This window comes from Rhinoderma darwinii, chromosome 2, assembly GCF_050947455.1.
Source record: "Rhinoderma darwinii isolate aRhiDar2 chromosome 2, aRhiDar2.hap1, whole genome shotgun sequence".
In the NCBI taxonomy this organism is placed as follows: Eukaryota; Metazoa; Chordata; class Amphibia; order Anura; family Rhinodermatidae; genus Rhinoderma; species Rhinoderma darwinii.
In genome coordinates this window covers 402,711,338-402,734,225 of record NC_134688.1, presented here as the reverse complement: position 1 = coordinate 402,734,225, position 22,888 = coordinate 402,711,338, and the positions used below count along the sequence as shown (strand labels likewise).

The window sequence follows — 22,888 nt, the reverse complement described above, 5'->3', positions numbered from 1 at the left end:
CTTTTTCTTTACATTTCTCATTTTTTTAATTGAATATTAATAGACACTTTTCAAACAACTTATGGTAATCCTAATAATATACCTGATATATATCAACTTTGTAATTTACTTACTGGTAAAATATAGTCGTTTTATCCACGCAAATTCTGTGTAAAGTTACTCCCACTAGATGTCTCCCTTCCTGTAATCTGCTCTCCACCCTCTGTTGTCAAGCAAACTATGTCTAGTGGAGATGAACTGCAGGAAGTGGGGGGGTGTCTCTTCACAGCCTGCCCATAGAAGTCTATGGAAAAGGGAGGGGGGAAAAGAAGAAGGGTTAAGGAGCAGAAGAAGGGTGCAGGAGCAGAGAGACCCAGATGCTGCCCATAAACGTGGGGAGGGGGGAGCAGAGTGAGAACCGCTGCTGCAGCTACTGGTAAGATTTGTCACCCTAGTCCTGGATTCGCAGCCACACTGCTCATTATTGCTTTATAATGTCCTCCATGCTCCTGCAGTATATATGTATGTATGTATGTACACTGCCGTTCAAAAGTTTGGGGTCACCCAGACAATTTTGTGTTTTCCATGAAAACTCACACTTATATTTATCAAATGAGTTGCAAAATGACTAGAAAATATAGTCAAGACATTGACAAGGTTAGAAATAATGATTTTTATTTGAAATAATAATTTTGTCCTTCAAACTTTGCTTTCGTCAAAGAATGCTCCATTTGCAGCAATTACAGCATTGCAGACCTTTGGCATTCTAGCTGTTAATTTGCTGAGGTAATCGGGAGAAATTTCACTCCATGCTTCCAGAAGGCCCTCCTACAAGTTGGATTGGCTTGATGGGCACTTCTTGCATACCATACGGTCAAGCTGCTCCCACAACAGCTCTATGGGGTTGAGATCTGGTGACTGCGCTGGCCACTCCATTACAGATAAAATACCAGCTGCCTGCTTCTTCCCTATATAGTTCTTGCATAATTTGGAGGTGTGCTTTGGGTCATTGTCCTGTTGTAGGATGAAATTGGCTCCAATCAAGCGCTGTCCACAGGGTATGGCATGGCGTTGCAAAATGGAGTGATAGCCTTCCTTATTCAAAATCCCTTTTACCTTGTACAAATCTCCCACTTTACCAGCACCAAAGCAACCCCAGACCATCACATTACCTCCACCATGCTTGACAGAAGGCGTCAGGCACTCTTCCAGCATCTTTTGAGTTGTTCTGCGTCTCACAAATGTTCTTCTGTGTGATCTAAACACCTCAAACTTCGATTCGTCTGTCCATAACGCTTTTTTCCAATCTTCCTCTGTCCAATGTCTGTGTGCTTTTGCCCATATTAATCTTTTCCTTTTATTAGCCAGTCTCAGATATGGCTTTTTCTTTGCCACTCTGCCCTGAAGGCCAGCATCCCGGAGTCAGCTCTTCACTGTAGACGTTGACACTGGCATTTTGCGGGTACTATTTAATGAAGCTGCCAGTTGAGGACCTGTGAGGCGTCTATTTCTCAAACTAGAGACTCTAATGTACTTGACTTGTTGCTCAGTTGTGCAGCGGGGCCTCCCACTTCTCTTTCTACTCTGGTTAGAGCCTGTTTGTGCTGTCCTCTGAAGGGAGTAGTACACACTGTTGTAGGAAATCTTCATTTTCTTAGCAATTTCTCGCATGGAATAGCTTTCATTTCTAAGAACAAGAATAGACTGTCGAGTTTCACATTAAAGCTCTCTTTTTCTAGCCATTTTGAGAGTTTAATCGAACCCACAAATGTAATGCTCCAGATTCTCAACTAGCTCAAAGGAAGGTCAGTTTTATAGCTCCTCTAAACAGCAAAACTGTTTACAGCGGTGCTAACATAATTGCACAAGGGTTTTCAAGTGTTTTCTAATCATCCATTAGCCTTCTAACACAGTTAGCAAACACAATGTACCATTAGAACACGAGTGATGGTTGCTGGAAATGGGCCTCTATACACCTATGTAGATATTGCATTAAAAACCAGACGTTTGCAGCTAAAATAGTCATTTAGCACATTAACAATGTATAGAGTGTATTTCTGATTAATTTAATGTTATCTTCATTGAAAAAAACTGTGCTTTTCTTGCAAAAATAAGGAAATTTCTAAGTGACCCTAAACTTTTGAACGGTAGTGTATGTATGTATGTATGTAAGTATATATATGTGTGTGTGTGTGTGTGTGTGTGTGTGTGTGTGTGTGTGTGTGTGTGTGTATATATATATATATATATATATATATCTCAAAAGAAAAAAAGTAGCAGAAAAACATATAAATAATAAATTCACCTTTATTTACGTGTGTGTGTGTGTATATATATATATATATATATGTGTATGTATTAGAGATAGGAGAGCAGGATTCTCCGATCTTCCATGTGTGTAGGGTATAGAATACATGATAGCCGTTTTGGCTCCACCCACTAACTCAGAAAGCAGAATTCGAACCAGCAGAGGAGATAATGGCTAGAAAATACAAAATACAAGTCATATAAGAAGTGTTATTAGTATACACCCATATAGCAGCTTATTTAGAAAAGTTAGGTACGCTTTGCCTTCTTACATATTCGCATTTTCCTATCTTTCAATTTATAAGAATACTAAATGTGTTCAATCTTAGGGCTCAAGTAGCCAATGTGCCCACAGATTTTCTGCTGTTGCCTAATGTTTTAGGTATTAATTTTTGTCACAATTCACTTAGTTGCATTTACTATTAATAATTTGTGTTATCTTATACAGGATTTTCCAAATAGCTTGAAGCTAAGTGACTTTAACCGTTTGTTACATGAGTCTCAGAAGGAAGTCCTACGGTTACAGAGGCAAATCGCTATGAAATACTTGAAAGAATCCCTAAATTTGTCAAGATCAGAGTCTCATAGTTCTCCGAAGGCTGCTAAAGCTATGTGTATAACGTTGATTTCTTCAGAGCAACCCACAAGGGATCCAGACAATTCCATAATGTCAACATCGATGGACTATATTCAGGTAAGCGAATAGATGCTGTCTCTACCCCAAAAGGCACTGATGAGAAGCCCCATTTTCAAATATGCTGTTAGTGAATTCTGAATGAATAAAGGGGGTCCCCGATTCAGGAACCCCAAATTTTCAGGGCCCTGGTGTTCTGCACAATGAATGGGACCTGCGGGTGTTGTGGCCCCTTCATTGCGCTGATCGGTGGGGCCTCCGGGGTATGGAGAACTCCTTTTTAAGTCCCTCCACCTTTCTGCTGAAAAAGGAGAGTCCGTATTATAGTGATACAACTTATTCTTGCTAATCTCTTAGAATTTTAAACTGAAGCTTGGTTAAAGTCTTGTGGTTAAATGGCCCTAACACTGTGCAACAGGTGGTATGCTTGTGAACTGACAAAGAAATGTCAGCTTATAGATGTAGGGTGAAGTAGTCCCCTACTGTAGATGATGGAGCTGCTTATTCATTGCCATTTGTAGTTCTAAAATGGAGATGCACTTCAATAATAAAATACACACTATAAAGAGGGAGATTAGTTTAAGGATTAATTTTCAACAAATGTATGGAGTTATTAGGTAAAACAACCCATTAGATCCATTAATAGATGATATTTGGCAAATCTAGCGTTACATTATTGGTATTTAATATGTCTCTGAGGAAGCTATGCTGCAGACAAACATTTTGGAAGGATTTCTAGACTGATTGTGAACAGATAAAGGTTATACTTCATGAGATTTGCTAGAGGATTAAATCCTGGATTTATGAGAAAAGGAGGAAGTACAAGTCAAGTCCACTGAGAGATGCTCTGTTTTTAGTCTATACGAGTGATTGCAATAATGGATTTCAATTAATGTACAAAGCTTGGTTAAGGCACTGTGTGTGCTCTCCGGTGTGTTATATTTGTATTTTTATTTTTATTTTTTTTATTCGACTGTGGCAACAATCTACATAAATGAGAGCGATAAAGAGGCCATGCTTGTGAATAAATAGGCATTTTTAGAATTTAGTTTTATTTTATTTCCCAGGATACATAAATGGCTGTTTATGAGCAATATTATGTATAATAGATGATTTGCATTGGTGTTATTACAATTTCAGGTTTTCTTGTTTAATAAAAGGGTCTGAAAAAAAAGACAGATTCAATTATAAAAATTATTTCAAATACATATCATTAGTAGAACATTGGATTTCCATCAATATTACAGGGCACAGTGAGGTCCAAATCTCGTGAGATTCTCTTCTCTGGGAGATACCAATTGTGCGGTGGTGCGGTTGATTCTATACAGCATCTAAATGGTAAAGTGGAGCCTTGTGCTCAGATCTGACCAGGATTAGGAGTGAGCGAATCAATTCTTCGTGTTTGGCGTTTGAAAATATCAAAATATAATTTGAAAATATCGAATCCTAGTGAAATTAATTCCACAATGCCTAGTAATGGGTGACAAATCAGCGAAATGCAAATTGGGCAAAAAATTTACTCTCCTAGTGGCGTCAGCTGTGGTCCCTTGGGCTCCTTCGGATATGATTTTGAGGGCCCATCCACCATCTCTACAGAATACGTGCACATCCACTTGTTCTTATCATTGTACACATAGGACATATCGTTATTAAGGTCTAATATAATATTTGTGGCAAGTGCTTGGCTCCAAAGTCAGCTCCAAATGAAGTTGTCTTCTGCCAGGTCTTTTGGGACCCATTATTGGGTCAGAGTCCGGGCACACTGGAGAATCCTCTGGTGAGCCATTCCTACCTGGTCTCCTAGCCAGGAGCCTCAACTTTATTTCATACAGAATATTTTCTCTGCCTTGTAATAAGATTTCCTTGTGCTTTTTGCAGCCTAGCTAGAAGAGTAGGACACCGCTGCTTGTAAAGTGTTAACCTGCTAGAAGAAAAGGATATAGCTGCTTGTTGTTCTGCTAGAGGAGGATACAGCATCTTGTAAAAGAGTAAAATGGGTTTTCCAGTTTTAGGTTAAAGTGTACCTATACTTTCTGAAAGCTTTTGGCATGTCATAGTGACATGTCAGAAGTTTGGATTGGTGGGGGTTCAGGCACTGAGACCCCCACCGATCGCTAAAATGAAGAGGCAGAAGCGCTCAGGTGAGCGCTGTGCCACTTAGTTTCTGCTCGTGTCTGCTTGACTTCGAAAGCCGAGCGAGTGGTGTACGGAATCAGTAGAAAGTCTGTGTCTGTAGACTGCTCGAAAGTATAGGTACACTTTAATACATATGAATCTATATATAAATACAAATTTCTATAACATTCTAATATACTTTGTTTTTCAGTATCTCACCATTTTCAAGATATTTGTTGTCAGGGAATGAGAACATTCTTGTTTACATTCAGAGGCTGCAAACCAGTAAGTACCTAGTCTTGCTCTTATCTGAGTAGAGGCAATGCTCAGAACTACGGGCCAGATGTACTAATACTGGCGAAGCATGTAGCAGTAAGATGCAAGTTATTTTATTAAGAAGTTCACGCCGCTTAATAAATTAGTTGCATCTTGTGCTGTCCATTTGCCTTACTTTTCAAATCTATGGCAGCTCTGAGCTGCCATAGATTTTTGTTAGAATTTACACCACTTTCTGGTTTATTACTTAATAAATCTGTCGGCTTGTGGTGGCCCTGCCCCTTTTTAAGTCGCAATTTTTTGTCTAAAAGCAGTGTGTTTAAATTTGGGACTTTTGCCTGCCAATTAAGTGGCGTCAACACCTTTAAAGAGAATCTTTCACCTGCCCATACATGTGCAGCTAAGTATAGCATGTAATAAGCAGGGCTGCAGAAACCCCGGGGAAACTTTAAATAACGGAGGAGGGTAGGATATTTAAATAGACCCCTGAACTGGCAATGGGGCGTGTAATTGGAAAGGGTGCGTGTAACATCGCTGTGACAGTGGGACACTGTCCAATCAGCTTTGGACTGTGCCACAGCAAGAGCATGCGCGCGCACACTCACTCTCACTCATTCTTCAGCTCTCGGCAGACAAGAACAAGACTATGTGATCTCTCGCGAGAGTTCACACAGTCCTGTCTTTGTCTGCCGAGAGCTGAAGAGTGAGTAAGAGCGCGCGCAGCTCCGAGCTGCGCATGCGCGTGCACACACTCTCCCCTCTCTCCAGCTCTTGCTGTGGCTACTGACAGTATCACAGCGATGTTACACGCCCCCTTGACAATTACACGCCCCTTTGACAGTTCAGGGGGTTATTTAAATACCAGGTGCCAAATATAACCGTACCGATATCTAAATAATGGAGGAGGGTAGGAAAAAAAATGTAAAGTGCCCCAAGTGTTTGTGCAGCCCTGCCTATTAAATGCTGCACTCAGCTGCGCATGTAAGGGCAGGTGAAAGGTTCTCTTTTTAATAAATGAAGGCCTAACTACTTCAGCAGAAGCTACCCAAATCTCACTGAAAGTTTTCTTCCATCTATCAGTCTGGAGTCCAGGATGTTTAGCTCGGAGCATTGCCTAGACTGGATACAACTGTATCCACTTCTCAGCTGAGAACAGAACTAGGTATATACAGGCTTAGGCCTCGTTCATGCAGCGTTTCTTGATGCGGAAACCGCATCGGAATCCACGTAAAAAAAAAAAAAAAAACATCCGAAACCACCACCCATTGATTTCAAAGGGAGGCGGAGGTGTTTTTTTCCGTGGCGGTTTTTAGCCACTCGCAGTAAAAAAAATTGGCATGAGCTTTCTTGCCGTAGCTCCGCCTCTGACCTATTGAAATCAATGGGAGACAGTGTTTTGCCCATGTCGCTAAATGACTGCGGGTAAAAAATGTTGTGAAAATTGCGGCAAGAGTTTGCAGGCAAGTCAAAATCTGACTCCTGACTCAAAACCTGAAGGAATTTTGAGGCAGATTTTTCTGCCTGCAAAAAAACTTAGGCTATGTTCACACGGAGTATTTTGCCGAGTCTTTTGACGATGAAACCGCGTCGCAAAACTCGGCAAAAACGGCCCGAGAACGCCTCCCATTGATTTCAATGGGAGGCGTCGGCGTCTTTTTTCCCGCGAGCAGTAAAACTGCCTCGCGGGAAAAAGAAGCGACATGCCCTATCTTCGGGCGCTTCCGCCTCTGACCTCCCATTGACTTCAATGGGAGGCAGAGAAAGTGTATTTCGCGCTGTTTTATGCCCGCGGCGCTCAATGGCCGCGGGCGAAAAACGGCGCGAAAATCTGCGTGCAGGGAGAGGAAAATCTGCCTCAAAGTTCCAAGCTGAATTTTGAGGCAGATATTCCTCCCCCAAAATACTCCGTGTGAACATAGCCTTAGTGTGAACATTTTGTGAATGTAAACAAGAGTATTTTCAATATATCACAAAAAAATGAATATCTTTAAAAATGGTGAGGAGTTCAAAACCAGGGGTGAGATTCAAGCTTTTAACATGTTCCCTACTTGTGGGATGCCTGCGGCATAGTGCATCACAAAAAAGTGAATGTAGTACTGATGCAACACAATCCAGGCAGAATAAACATTTACATTCAGTGACTCACAGGTGATGTCTTCCCCGCTTGTAGTCATTCTTCTTTCTTTTCTCCATTTGGCCAAGACCACCATGACAATGACTTCCAGCTAAGTCTCCCCTCTGCAGAGTTTGTCACACGGTGCCCCCTGAATATATTAAAGGGAATCTGTCAGTAGTTTTGAGCCTTGTATAGTGTAGTGTAAGTATATTGAGGAATCAACATTTTAATGCCCATGGCAATATGTTTGCAAATGATTCACGCTCTCTTCATTGAACGCTGCTAGCCCCTCCGCTATTTGTGACGGCTCTAGCATCCTATCGGGAGACCGCTAGAGCCATCACTCACAGCAGACTGGCCACTGATGGAGGGGCATGTGACCAGGCGTGTCCATTAGCGGCATCCATTGAGTAGCACTATGCACTGCGCATGCGCTAGTTTTCCTTTCCATGCAGTGTTATTGAATGGAGGCCACTGATGGACGTGCCTTGTCATATGCCCCTCCATCTGCAGCCATGTTTAGAATGGGAGCACCGTACAGTCGGTGGAGAAGGCTGTACTAAGAAGAGGGCGGTATTTCGCAAAAGAAGACATCGGTGCTGATCTTCTAATAACTATGTATTCGTAAGTGACACATAATGAGGTTTCCCACACATTAGTGAAAATAATTATGAAGTGGCCAACCCATTTAGTCCTAGAAGACGACAGAGGGTCAGATTCGAGTTTTCAGGGAAAGTGGGGCACTTGCGATTCGCTGCAAATTTATTCGGGTCAAATGGAACAGCTGATTCTATTGAATCAGACCCAAAGCTAATTTTCAGATATTCTCTCACCTATATTCATGAAGTTTCCCAGAATGTTAAACCCTCTTTTAATTATTATGGTGGTGCAGTTACTGTCACTGATCACGGGCTTTAGAAACAAGTTTGGAATATAGGGTCTTCATTATAAGTGGTATGTACCAGAGAATTGTAAGGCCCTTTTCGCATGGAGTTTTTTATAGGCAGAAAAAAATCTGATCAGATTTTGAAATGCCATCATTATTTTAATGCTTTTTTTCCACGTTTTTTGCCCGTGGCCATTGATTCTAATGCAAGGATCGCAGCCAAAAAAGCTTTGAACGTGCCTTGTTGAATTCAAAGTCTTTACTTTTCTATATCCTGTCAAGCATTATGTACTAAGCCTTATTTTTTATTTTTTTGTATCTATATATGAATATGGCCTCCAGCTTCATAAATAGGACAGTAAAAGCCATTTCCTATGTTCTTCACTGAAGCAGCTCAATCTGCCAGGCAGAGGTGTCAGTGGAGCAGGAGGGTTTCTGGTACAAACAGGTTGGATTTCATCAAAAGGAAAATCGCTGATAAAAAGCAGTGCTCATTCTGTTTTTCTTTTTGCCATTTTACACTTCTGTTTTAATTTCATTGCTGTAGCTTCCTTCAAAGCACAATGTGTGTATTGGATCTCATGCTTACTATAGAAAGTATGGCTAGTGACTTAAAAATGCCTCACCTAAAAGAAGACTGTTTTGCTCTTGAGATGCTGGCTAGTGCAGAAGAGGATTTTGCGTGCTGTCAGTCATGACACCTGCTAAGGACAGCCTTTAGGGATTTAAGCTTGTTCCACTACATATGAAAGCACAGCAGATGTCATGAAATAAATAAAAAGAGGCTATGGATGTCACGGTCACATAAGAGGCCTGGATATGTGTACAGAAATATAGTTACTGTTAGATTTAGGAGCATCTTTTTATACCTCGCACTCAGTCATCTCTCGTATGTCCTTCTCCCCTGCCTGTACAGTGGTCTGATCCACTTAATCCCTTTGGTTGCTGTGGTAGCAGTGAGGATTGGACTGCTGTAGCAGGTAGGGCATAACTCTACTTCTTGCTGGATTGCCGGCATCAAACAGAACGTACCAGGCTTTCAGGTAGGAGCATTCGAGTTTATAGCATTTCTACAGAGCAAAGGTTAGGAGGCAAGTACTGAAATTCGTAGTAACCAACTGTTAACCCTCATAGAAATAAATGTGGATTTTCACCTGCTTCCTAAAATAATTATCCCCCCCCCCCCCCCCCCCCTCTGGATTCAGACATCTTCTTTTTTTTTTTTTTACTGTTGAAGGCAATAGTGATAAAGATTGCAAATAATTGCAAAATGTATCACCTGCAACATAGATAAGAATACATAAATATGTTCTGCCTCCTGTGAGGGAGCAGCATTTAACATAAAATGACTGACTGATCGCTATGCTTCTGCACGAAAACAAAAATGTGATCTGAAGTTGGAAAATGATAAGCAGATGGTGATTATTGGCTATTTTGCAGCATAATTAAAATTATAATTAAAAATGTATTCTCACTTTTAAACCTTTGGGTCACAGGATGTGCAGTCAAATACAGGCCTAGCCAAGCTGTATCTTTACAGTCCTGTTATATAGAAACAAAATACACTTTTTTCCTAATGGTTTATGACCCATTGTAAATAGATATCAACACTGTAAAGGCGCCTATTTTTCCAAATGTAACCAGACTTGGGGAAACAAGTTTATGGGATAGCCCGACCTCATACATGGTAACATTCATATGTCTGTGTAGCTTAGTGTATTACACCGCGCAGGCAACATGCATAGTTAGAGGAGTTTTAGAGCCTACTGTTGATTTTCCGGTAACCTATTTACAATTATCGAAAATTGTACTACAGCAAGGAGAGAATAGGCCTCATTTATGAAAATCTAGTGCAGAATAAGTGGATTTAGACATCTGATTGAAATATAATCTCTTTCCTACCGGTTTCCCCCTCTACCCATTGCAACACTACTGTCATGCAGTAGATGCCCACGCTTCCTCTAAAGACGCGTGTATATTTTAGAATGGTCACTTCAGGTAGTGGAGTCTCTTGCTAGATCAGTGCTTGCCGAGATTACCTATTCATACAGGCTGATAAGGATGCGGCAGAGAGCGAACACCACATATAAATACATGCGTTTTTTGCCATCGGTTTTTAAGGATTGCGATTTATAGCAATACTGTATGTAAATACATGGGATTTATGTTGCGGTGGGGTAACGGTACAGACCCCAGATTACCAGAACCTGTAAATATACAGTTAAGACGGCCGCAGCCAAACTTCATTACATCTGGCCTTGAAACCTCACTATAGATTAAACCTTATTTAATTTTCTGATCAAAGGCAATTACAGAGGAATAAGAAATAGAAGTTATTGAATTATATCTGTCTGGAACATGTTTGAACCAGTTCAGGACCAGACACCTTTTAGCCATTTTTAGCACGCGTTCGTTAAATGGCTATAACTTTTTTATTTGTTGGTCTAGCGACGTGATTTTTGCAATGTTTTTTTTTTTTTATAGACCATGCAGGTTTCTTTTTTTTTTTTTTATCGTATTTATACACTTTTTTGTTATTTTAGAATTTCTAATCTTAAAGTTTGAACATAATATTAAAAAAAAATGCTTTTTTTACTTTTCAGCTAATTTTTTCTGGTAATTTAGTTTTACCCTAAAATAGAGGTTTTCTTTGTGATAGTCATAGTCTGTCTATCGTCAATTTTGATATTATGTCTTTTTTTTTTTTTAGGGTAATTGGGTCTGGGCTAGCGTTACGACAATGATTGGCGCGGGGGACGACTATTTTTTTTTTTTGGGCGGGTATTTTATATGTAATTAAGTTGTTTTTTTTTTTGCACATTATTTTATTATTATCGTCTGTCCCTCCAAGGTAAGAAGTCGGGGGACTTTCTTTTTTAATCTTTTACATTTTATCTCACTACTATAAATGGGGCTGCACAGCAGTCCCAGTTACAGGGGAAATCAGCCCTCTTATAGTGACTATTGTCACTAATAGGGCTGTGCTGGGTCTACTTAGACCCAGCGGCAGCCTGCTGCAAATGGCACCCGGTGATCATATGACCAGTCACATGATCACCGGGACCAATAGAGACATGCTCATTGAGCGCTGTGTACGAGTGATCAGAGAAGATAGAAGCAGTGAAAGATTCTTCTATCTTCTTCTCGGGGTCCCCGGCAGTTAGTGGGTCGCTCGGGCAGCAAGCTAAAACCCGCGCCGTAAATACTCTATGGCGCAGGTTTTAAGGACCCCGACCGCCGGACGTTTATATACAGCCGGCGGTCGGGAATCGGTTAAAGCTATTTTGAAGGCTCCACAGTGAGAGCCGTTATGTCTAAATGATAAAATAATTAAGTGGTATGTCCAACCTGATAAAATTACTTGAAGAGTGCAGAGAATATAGGAAGTAGCAAACATCTTGTAGGTTTTTAGGGCTCATTCACACATATACATATTTTTGATGTTATATACAGTTAAACCTCTTTGAGACGACCACGCAAAATGGTCTGGATAAACGGGTCTTTCCAAAGAGGTAGTCTTTTGGGGCAGTATATATATGTGAGCTTCCAACATAGGAAGGCTCTAAAATACAAGATGTTCCTTCTTCATTTAGTCCTATTTCTCCACATTTTATTCTACTGTATTCCAACTTCTCCCGCCACCTTGCCAAACATGGCGCTCTCTTAAGAATTTTTGATTTATACAAAATACTTTTCTCCAAAAGTTATAGAAAACATAATCGGTTTATGAAGTCCGTTATTACAAGAATGGTAAAGTAAAGGCAAATATCATTAAATATACAATAAAGTGGGCCTATTTGTCTAAAAAAGCTTTTAGAACGGTTGACCCACCCCTTGGCCAACAGGTTCTACACTATATCCCACTGTACAGGAGGTATGTATAACTATTCTCAAACCAAATAACCCCTAGATAACCACAATACATACAGTGAAGGAAATAAGTATTTGATCCCTTGCTGATTTTGTAAGTTTGCCCACTGTCAAAGACATGAACAGTCTAGAATTTTTAGGCTAGGTTAATTTTACCAGTGAGAGATAGATTATATTTAAAAAAAAACCTGAAAATCACTTAGTCAAAATTATATCTATTTATTTGCATTGTGCACAGAGAAATAAGTACGGTATTTGATCCCCTACCAACCATTAAAGGGAATGTGTTGCCAGAAAAACATGTTTTTTTTAAAAAAATTAAACATTTAGTGTGTGGGTGATTAAACATTGTTCAAATTTTTTTTATTTTTTTCACGAGTCAGGAAATATTATAAATTAATTCTAATTTATAATACTACCCATTTTTGGTCACTAGATGGAGCTGTCCCCAAAATTGCAGCTTTGCAAAATTGGGTAAAAAGCTCTCGCTCTAGTGAGCTCTCAGCATCCCCCCCTCCTTTATCCTGGCTAGTGCCGGGATAAACGAGGGGTTTGAACGGTGTAACACTCCTACACATTTTTTGAGCTAAGACACAGTGTAGTAGGTTTACATACAGTAGTAAACACACACAAACACGAACATACATTGAAATCTCTTACCTGCTCCTGCTGCCGCGGCTCCCTCCGGCCCGTCCGCTCCGTTTGCTGCCGCTGGTCCAAGTGCACAAATCCGGAAGCCGCGACCGGAAGTAGTAGTAATACTGTCCGGCCGCTACTTCCGGTCCACAGGAAAACGGCGCCGGACGGCGCCAATTTCGAATTGGACTGTGTGGGACTGGCGCATGCGCAGCTCCCACACAGACGCCGTACACTGCAGTCAATGGGACGGGAGCCGTTCGCAGTCCCTATGGGACTGTGGCTGCCGTATTCCATGTCTGTATGTGTCGTTAATCGACACACACAGAAATGGAACAAAAAATGGCAGCCCCCATAGGGAAGAAAAAGTGTAAAAATAAGAAAAAGTAAAACACAAACACACAAATGAATATAAACGTTTTTAATAAAGCACTAACATCTTTAACATATAAAAAAATAATTTGTGATGACACTGTTCCTTTAAGGGTTCAGCCTCCTCCAGACCAGTTACACGCTCCAAATCAACTTGGTGCCTGCATTAAAGACTGCTGTCTTAAATGGTCACCTGTATAAAAGACTCCTGTCCACAGACTCAATTAATCAGTCTGACTCTAACCTCTACAACATGGGCAAGACCAAAGAGCTTTCTAAGGATGTCAGGGACAAGATCATAGACCTGCACAAGGCTGGAATGGGCTACAAAACCATAAGTAAGACGCTGGGTGAGAAGGAAACAACTGTTGGTGCAATAGTAAGAAAATGGAAGACATACAAAATGACTGTCAATCGACATCGATCTGGGGCTCCATGCAAAATCTCACCTCGTGGGGTATCCTTGATCCTGAGGAAGGTGAGAGCTCAGCCGAAAACTACACGGGGGGAACTTGTTAATGATCTCAAGGCAGCTGGGACCACAGTCACCTAGAAAACCATTGGTAACACATTACGCAGTAATGGATTAAAATCCTGCAGTGCCCGCAAGGTCCCCCTGCTCAAGAAGGCACATGTACAGGCCCGTCTGAAGTTTGTAAATGAACATCTGGATGATTATGAGAGTGATTGGGAGAAGGTGCTGTGGTCAGATGAGACTAAAATTGAGCTCTTTGGCATTAACTCAACTCGCCGTGTTTGGAGGAAGAGAAATGCTGCCTATGACCCAAAGAACACCATCCCCACTGTCAAATATGGAGGTGGAAACATTATGTTTTGGGGGTGTTTCTCTGCTAAGGGCACAGGACTACTTCACCGCATCAATGGGAGAATGGATGGAGCCATGTACCGTCAAATCCTGAGTGACAACCTCCTTCCCTCCACCAGGACATTAAAAATGGCTCGTGGCTGGGTCTTCCAGCACGACAATGACCCGAAACATACAGCCAAGGCAACAAAGGAGTGGCTCAAAAAGAAGCACATTAAGGTCATGGAGTGGCCTAGCCAGTCTCCAGACCTTAATCCCATCGAAAACTTATGGAGGGAGCTGAAGATCCGAGTTGCCAAGCGACAGCCTCGAAATCTTAATGATTTACAGATGATCTGCAAAGAGGAGTGGGCCAAAATTCCATCTAACGTGTGCAAACCTCATCATCAACTACAAAAAAAGTCTGACTGATGTGCTTGCCAACAAGGGTTTTGCCACCAAGTATTAAGTCTTGTTTGCCAAAGGGATCAAATACTTATTTCTCTGTGCACAATGCAAATAAATATAGATAATTTTGGCAATGTGATTTTCAGTTTTTTTTTTTAGATAATCTATCTCTCACTGGTAAAATTAACCTAGCCTAAAAATTCTAGACTGCTCATGTATTTGACAGTGGGCAAACTTACAAAATCAGCAAGGGATCAAATACTTATTTCCTTCACTGTATAGTTACGTTCCAGCTTCCATTTCCCCGTGCAGCAGGAATGTAAACATATGTGGTCCTTTTTAATGTCAGATTGCTTTGTATATCGCTTTGCTATTAAAGAGATTAGGCTGACACACTATCGGCCCAATCATCCTGGAGTGACAGAGACAAAAAGAGTCTTGTCACAAAAAAAAATACTAAACCTAGTGACCCGACTGCAGGAAACTGCCTTCCCGCTTTTTGACTGTTGCCATGGAAACCCATGACATCACATTTAATGCATCCAACTCTCACATGTGGAAAGAAGCATGATGGAAGGACACAATATATGATCGCTATATGCTGGAATTACACAGATTATGTTATGTAAAAGTAAAAAAGTAAAAAGAATAAGAAAAATTAAAAACACCTGTGAAATAAAATGTCTAATACCCTTCCCTAGCCCACCAGCACCGCCAGGAACCATCCTCTATGACATGGATGATTACATTTTACATGGATGTCATAGACCAATATAATAATGCATCAACAACCACACAAATTTATTATCGGTCACTTGTTTTTGTCTTTCTAGCCCTGTTATTATATACTCTTACCCCAACGCTAAAAATGTGTGTATGCAGGGTCTTTGTGGCCGTTTACAGGTTCCACACATCACGTACGTGATATGGCAGATGACATGCAATAATAAAAAAAATAATAATAAAAGGGCCCTCACCTACCCTATATTTTTTTTTCTCAAATCTTTGTTTTATTGAAGATATATAACAAGATATAACAAAAGAACATCCGTACATAGATCATGGGGAACAGTAGAGAGAGCTTACAGCACGCAGGCCGAAGTTCCTTTCAATAATGACAATACAGGATGAGAAACAATAAAGTAGAAATGTTAGTAACTCTAAACAGGGTACCCGTGTCATAATATGAGAAAATTAAGTCAAGAAGATGATACAAGAGAAAGGTCTGATGTCATGCATAGTTTGAGAGAAAAGGAGTAGCGCTAGGGTCTTCACATGTGGAGGTAATTTGTGCAATCTTGAGGTAAACAACTTCAGCCACCCACTAAAGATCATGAGGGGTAAGGGGAAACTCAGGATGGGGAAGGGTTAGAGGCACGGAAAGTCAACCACGGAGTCCACACCTTCAGATAGCCATCATGCTTTCTTAGCTCCCAGCTCAAGAGCTCCTTTATCCTGCCAATAGAGTCCATCTTATCTAACCACTCACGGAAAGTCGGGGGTGCGGTCGATTTCCAGTGGAGTGGAATCAGTAGTTTCGCCACTGTAATCATTTGAGTTATCAGATCATTACGTTTCGGGCGGATGTCTTGTGATGGAGCCAGAGAAGGACAAGAGGAGCCCCAAGGGAGAGGGTTTGTTTCATAACTCTCTGAATTGTGTCAGCCCCTTTATCCTAAAAGGGCCTGATCAAGGGGCAATCCCACCACATATGGGATATGTCACCCACGGTCAGAATTACATCTCTAACACTGATTGGATGGGATCAAATTAATTTTGTACAGAAAATCCAGAGTTCTGTACCACCTGGTTATGGTCTTAAAAAAGCTGAATTTTAACACATCTAGAGAAGCCGAATATGTGCTTTAGAATAAAAGATGTATCTTCCCTACTGAAGGTGACCTCTAGTTCCTTCTCCCAGGCTAGGAGAAAACTAGGCGTGGCAGGAGAGCCATCTAAAATCAAGCCAGAATATATCTTGGAGACACGGCCCTTAGGTAGAGCAGGTAATAACAAATATGTCTCCAACCAGGAGGGTTCTGAGATATCCGGGAACATCTTCAGGAAGAGGTTGCTTGTTTCTCTGAAACCCAGGGAGTGTAGGAAAGGGAGGATCGAGTGTGGATCTGTAGGTAAAAGGGATTGTAAGGCGGGAATTTGTCCATCTCCAAAAGTGTCAACTACAGTATTATGTTTTAGAGAAGACAAGCATCAGGGTTAGCCGTGCAATTTGTGAGTATCGGGAGTAAGTGGAGAGGTGTAAATGGTAGTATTTTTGTCATTGGGGTACAACCACAGAAAAATTTCTGAGATACTAAAATGGTGCCTTTAATCGTAGGGTTTATGGAGTTTGCAAGACCAGTTTTTAGAGAAGGGCACCAGAGTCGAGCTTGTAAACCTGGAGGAAGCAGAGCTCTCTCCACATCCAGGGTCGGGGATACGTCCCTGATTCTATTCAAGGAACCCCATCTGCTAAGGTGTATAACTTTATAGTAAGTAAAATTTCCGGGAGGCCCATTCCGCCGGAGTTGGATTTGAGGATCAAGTGTCTGTGTGCTAGTCGTGGCTTTTTAGAGTTCCAGAGAAATTTGGAGAATAGAGATTTGATAGAGTTAAAGAAAGTATTGGGCAGATGAATGGGTATAGTTTGAAGCACGTATAAGATTTGAGGGAGAATGTAAGTCTTCAGATAATTTTTCCTCCCCACCCAGGATAGAAAGGGAATCCGCAAGGAATTTAATTGGGTTTTAATCTTGTTTAGTAAGGGGATGAAATTGGCAGTATAAAGTTGTGAGGATTTTTTAGTAAGCTTGACGCCCAGATATTTGATGTTATGTTGTGGACATTGGAACGGGGCCAGCTGTTGTATGTCATGTATATATCCGCCAGTGGCGCAGAAACAGACTTCAGACTTGGAATAATTAATTTTGAAATTTGACACCTAACCGAAGGGATTAAAAGCATGTAGTATCAAGGGAAATACCTGCTTAGGGTTTGTGATCAACAGCAGAAGGTCATCTGCAAAAGCAGCTGTTTTGTGGCTGTGGTTCCCCAATTGTATGCCTGAGATATCAGTAGTCTGTATGAGTTTTTGAATAAGTGTTTCTAAGGTGAGGATGAATAAGGCTGGAGAGAGGGGGCAACCTTGTCGCGTACCATTATTTATGTCAAAAGTAGGTGAGATTGTGCCATTTATGCATAAGCTAGCCTTGGGTGTGGTGTATAGAGAGAAAACTGCTCATATAAATTTGTCAGGAAAACCAAATTTCTGTAGAGTGGCAAGCATAAAGGACCACCTGACCCTATCAAAAGCCTTCTCGGCTTCGGTCCCTAATAAGACTAAAGGGATCCCCTTCTGTGTGGCATAATGAATTATATTAAGAAGTCTGGTGGTATTATGCTTGCCTTCTCTCAAGGGTACAAACCCCACTTGTTCGGGGTTGATCAAGCGGGAGAGGAGAGGGTTGAGTCTGCTGGCCAGAAGTTTTGCCCACCATTTGAGATCAGTGTTAAGAAGTGAGATGGGCCGATAGCTTCCACATTCTGCACTATCTTTACCCTCTTTAGGTAACAGGGTAATATGTGCTTCCAAAGCTTGCGGTGGTAGAGTAGAACCATCCAAAAGACTATTGCATACATTAAGGAATTTGGGTAGTAAAATCTGTTTACATTTTTTATAGTAGCTAATGGGGAAGCCATCAGGTCCAGGACTTTTACCATTAGGTATTGATGAGAGAACTCTGGACAGTTTGTCTAATGTAAAAGGCTGAGTGATAGTATCTCTATCTTCGTCTGTGAGGGAGGGGAGGTTTATGTGTTGCAGAAATTGATCAGTGAGAGTGCACGAGTCCGAAGGTTCGGGTAAGTTGTATAGCGATGTATAGTATTGCAAGAATTCCTTTGTTATATCTCCAGTATCAGAAGATGGGGAACCTGAGGGAGTCTTGATCTCCTTGATAAAGGATTGTTCTGCAAGTTTTTTAAGAAGTTTGGACATGACTTTGGAACCTCTATCCCCATGTGCATAAAATTTGAAATGGCTACGCTGATAAATTTTAGCTGACTTAATATTAAACAAGACCTTCAACTTCTTCCGCAAGTCACTCAAATCCCTTTGTATCTCAAGCGCTTGTGAGCGTTTACCAACTCTCTCAAGAGCAGAAATCTGTGAGAGTATGGAGTTGAGCTCTTTCTCCCTTTATTTTTTGCAATAAGCACCAAGTGAAATAAGTTCACCTCTGATGAAGGCTTTGTGTGTTTCCCACACAATTGGCGTTGAGACATCAGGAGTTTCGTTTCTCTGAAAGAAGTCGACAAGATGGGTAGATAGGGAAGCTACATTGCGGGGAGCATCTAAGAGGGTTTCAAAGACCAAGTCCACGCCTTGGGGGGCAGATTCTCCATATTGAGGTTAAGATAAATGGGGACGTGGTCAGATAGGGTTATCAAACCTATTCGAGGGACAGTCACCATGGGCAGATGTCTACTGGAAATAAAAAGATAATCAATCCTATGGTGGGTCCCATGGGCATGGGAATAAAATGAATAATCCTTAGATGTCTGGCGACTTCATTTTGTCCACAACTATCAGGTTTAGATGTTGGAGGCAGCTCCTAATTCTTTTGAGGGAGGAATGTGCAATAGTCGGTCTAGCGGAGGACGTATCTAGCAGGGGATCTAGGGAAACATTAAAATCTCCCCCCACCACTAAAAGTCCCTCTGCAAATTCTTTAAATAAGTTTAATGTTTTGATTAACCACTGAGGCTGTCCCTGATTTGGAGCATATAAGTTAGCAAAGGAGATAGGTGAGCCAGCAAGGGTTCCCTTAATGAAAAGGAATCTGCCATCTGGGTCAGATTTAGACACTGAGTGGATGTAGGGCAGGGGTCTCAAACTCAGCCGGGAAAGTGGGCCGCATATAGAAAAAAATGTGAAGTGGTTCGGCCGCATTTGATACAATACAAAATTATTGTTAATCAATTAGTTATTTGAACTACTATAACACTATATTACTATAATAATACCTCTAGGTTTAAAATTTGAGAGATTTCTCCACGTGCTTATTTCAACAATCCAGCTTTCCAGTTTGTGTCGCTAAATGCAGTCTGGCGGCTCAGTTAGCACACATGTCAAGATTGGGCAGCCCCTTTTTAGATAGTGCCACAGTGCCCTCGGTGGATGCTGCCGCAGTGCCCTGTGTCGATTCTGCCACAGCAGTGCCCTATGTCGATGCTGCCACAGCAGTGCCCTGTGTCGATACTGCCACAGCGGTGCCCCCTGTAGATGCTGCCACAGCAGTGCCCTCCGCAGATGCTACCACAATGATGCCAAGGGATTGCCCAGAGCTGGAGTCCCGGAGCAGAGACGCTTCTGGCACTCTGCCTGGGATTCCAGCTCTGCTCCTGAGATCACTGTCCATGTATGTAGGACAGTTAGTAGGCTCTTCCTGGGACTCCTGGGACTCCAGCTGTGCTCCTGACATCACTGGGACTCCTGCTCTGGGGAAGCCCCTGACATCATTGTCGATGTATGGACAGCGATGTCAGGGAATTCCACAGAGTCCCGGAGCATAGCCGATGATAGCGCTCTGCCCGGGACTCCGCTCTGGGGAAGACCCTGACACACTGTCCATATATGGCCAGCGATGTCAGGGAATTTCGCAGCGTCCCGGAGCAGAGCCTGTACTAGCGCTATGCACGGGACTCCGGCTCTGGGGAAGCACCAGACATCGCTGTTCATATGTGGACAGCGATGTCAGGGAATTCCAGAGTCTCGGAGCAGAGCCGATACTAGCGGCTCTGTGTCCCGCGGGCCGCAGATGACAGCCCCTGGGGCCGCATGCGGCCCGCGGGCCGCGTGCTTGAGACCCCTGATGTAGGGTATGTTCTTCTTAAAGGCTATGCTAACCCCCTTAGAGGAGGAGGAAGGATGAGTGCTATGAAACCATGTTGTGTAATGATAATGTGAGAGAGTGGGTAGCCTTAGTGATTTAAAGTGGGTTTCCTGCAAAAGAATTACATCAGCCCTCTCCTTTTTCAGGAGCGTTAAAATTTGACTCCTTTTCCTGGGATCATTCAAACCTTTGGTGTTGAGTGAGGTTACACAAATATCCGAACTAGTCATAGATAAATATAAGGGGAGAAGAAAGAGGCGTAGGACCACCAGGTGACCTAATGGCAGAGGGGTGAGAAGAATACAGATGGAGGACAGCAAGCTGAGACATCACACTATTATGTGGAGGCTTCAGTATCTCAACGGGTACAAAAAACATCTCGAAAAATGAAAGACACAGGATTAAAACTGGTATCACAAAACAAAATGACATAACAAAACAAAAGCCTGGAGATAGGCAAAGTATGTACCATATTAACAGTACATCTCCGATCGACAAACCAAAATAGTAGACGATTATGGGATCTGTTTAACCTATATGTCTTGAATTTTCAAGACGTGTACGTTAAACCGATCCTATAATAGCCTAGGGGTGACAAATGCCACTTCTAGGTATCCATCACAAGCATCACCCATAGGTTATAATGGAACCTATTTAATGTATACATCCTGAAAAGCTGTTAAAAAGCTCATGATGCACAGTATACTGTATATTTAACGGATGTCTGTGACGTATGCCATACAGTGGCATATGTCACCCATAGGCCCCCATGTAAAAATAAAAATGACACTATCTATGCATTTTATGAGTAGGAACCCGGTTTATGGCATAGCATAGTCTGAGCTATTCCATACTTTAAAAGAAAAAGTATACCTAGCATACCAGCCCGACAGGGGCTTGAAGGACACACTTTTGGCCTCCTTCGGCTGATGGAGCCCTATGGACACATTTAGCATGTACTACGGGAGCTTTCCTGGCGTACATCACAAACGTGATGTGGACAGGCCCTTATTTGTTTACATTTTTTAACTAAAGGGGGCAATATTGTACTAGGATTTTTAGCATCGCTGTAACCCACAAGTACTTGTACAATTGCATGTGTTTTATTTTGATTTTTGTTTTTTAAGGAAGTTGAATTAAGTCGAAAACGGAAAGAATGTGAAGTTTTAGAGCAAGAGGTAACGAAGAAGCAGAAGAGATGTGAAGAACTGGTAAGGACATCTGTAAGCTTGATCATCTAGTCATATTCTGTACATCTTGGGCCACAGAGAATTTCTCTAGAATGGCTATCTTTTCCTATTATATGCAAAGCTGATACAGTTCTAAACCAGCTACTTATAATAATAACGTTAAGAAAAGAACTACATTTCTGCAGCATTTCCACAGAAACTAGCAGGATTTCCGCTGCGGAAAAAACGCACAGCTGTATCATCACAGCTGTTCTATATGGAGAATAAAGAGCAGCTGTATCTCCAAACTTAAAACTATTTTTTTAATAAAGACGAATTACAAAGTTACGGCCTCACGAACACGACCGTAGTGGTGTGCACGGCCGTGATTTGCGGCTCGGACAACCGCGGAGTGTCACCCGCGGGCCACACGCAAATCGCTGGCCATGTGCATTCATTTCTATGAGCCCGGGCGGCAAAATACAGCTGTAATAAGACATGTGCTATCTTTTTGCGGTCCAGGCTACTGGGCAGTTCACAGACAGTGGAAACAACTGTAGTGTGCATGGGCCCATAGAAATGAATGGGACCGGAATTCACCCACCGATTTGTGGGTGAATTGCGGACGCAAAAACACGTTCGTGTGCATGGGGCCTTGCACTAAACACACTGACTAATCTGTTTACAAAAAAAATGCAGGCACGTGTAGCTGTAGGTTAAAATAGGTAAAGAATCATCCTGTATATAAGTGTGATTCAAATAATGCTGTAACGTGTAAGCCCTACTACGCTTTTCAGTACTTTTAGAAAACGTATACCACACGTATACATTTTTATTTGTATTGGTCAATGACTACGTATGCAATCTTAAACCCTACGCTTGCATACGTAAAACGTATACATTTTTGGCACCATATGTGGGAAATCTTGAGTTTACAAAGTTTGATTCAGCTCCAGAACAAAAAAAGTATACGTTTTGAGAAGTAAGAATGGACCCAAACGTATACGACCTATATTACAAAAAAATGTAAGCATATGTTACACATGCATACGTTTTTATAACTTTAAAAACGTATATGTCGTCGTATACCACAAACGTGTGCATAAAACGAGATGTGAACTTAGCCGTGCCCCTTTTAATTATAATATTTATAATTTATTATCATTTTTATTTTTTTTATAGGAGCTCCTTACCCTCTTCCTTTTAATATTGTTTCTCTTTTGTAAGCAGTGTATACAATGGTCTCGGTGAGCGATCATTTTGCAGTTCTAGTTGCGTTTTTGAAAACTTCATACTGTTGTGTTTTTTTCAGCACTATAGAAATAAATCGAATTAGGAATGTTGAGCCCTAAAATATTTTTATGTTGACTCATACCTACACAATGCAATCTATGATTCCACTAATGCGGTTTTACAAGCAG

General features: G+C 41.5%; 1 protein-coding gene across 20 annotated transcripts in view; it reads left to right on the top strand.

The window, feature by feature from the left end:
• TSPOAP1 (TSPO associated protein 1) overlaps nucleotides 1-22,888 on the top strand; it is a 235,225-nt gene that overhangs the window by 128,322 nt on the left and 84,015 nt on the right. For 14 of the 20 annotated variants that reach the window (XM_075854078.1, XM_075854076.1, XM_075854070.1 and 11 more), the window contains 2 exons: nucleotides 2,735-2,980; nucleotides 21,426-21,521. The exons of 4 other annotated variants lie outside the window; for them this stretch is intronic. In XM_075854078.1, the coding sequence (XP_075710193.1) occupies nucleotides 2,735-2,980; nucleotides 21,426-21,521 (342 nt within the window). The remainder of the gene's footprint in view (nucleotides 1-2,734; nucleotides 2,981-21,425; nucleotides 21,522-22,888) is intronic. 2 more of the 20 variants (XM_075854072.1, XM_075854082.1) reach the window with 2 other exon arrangements.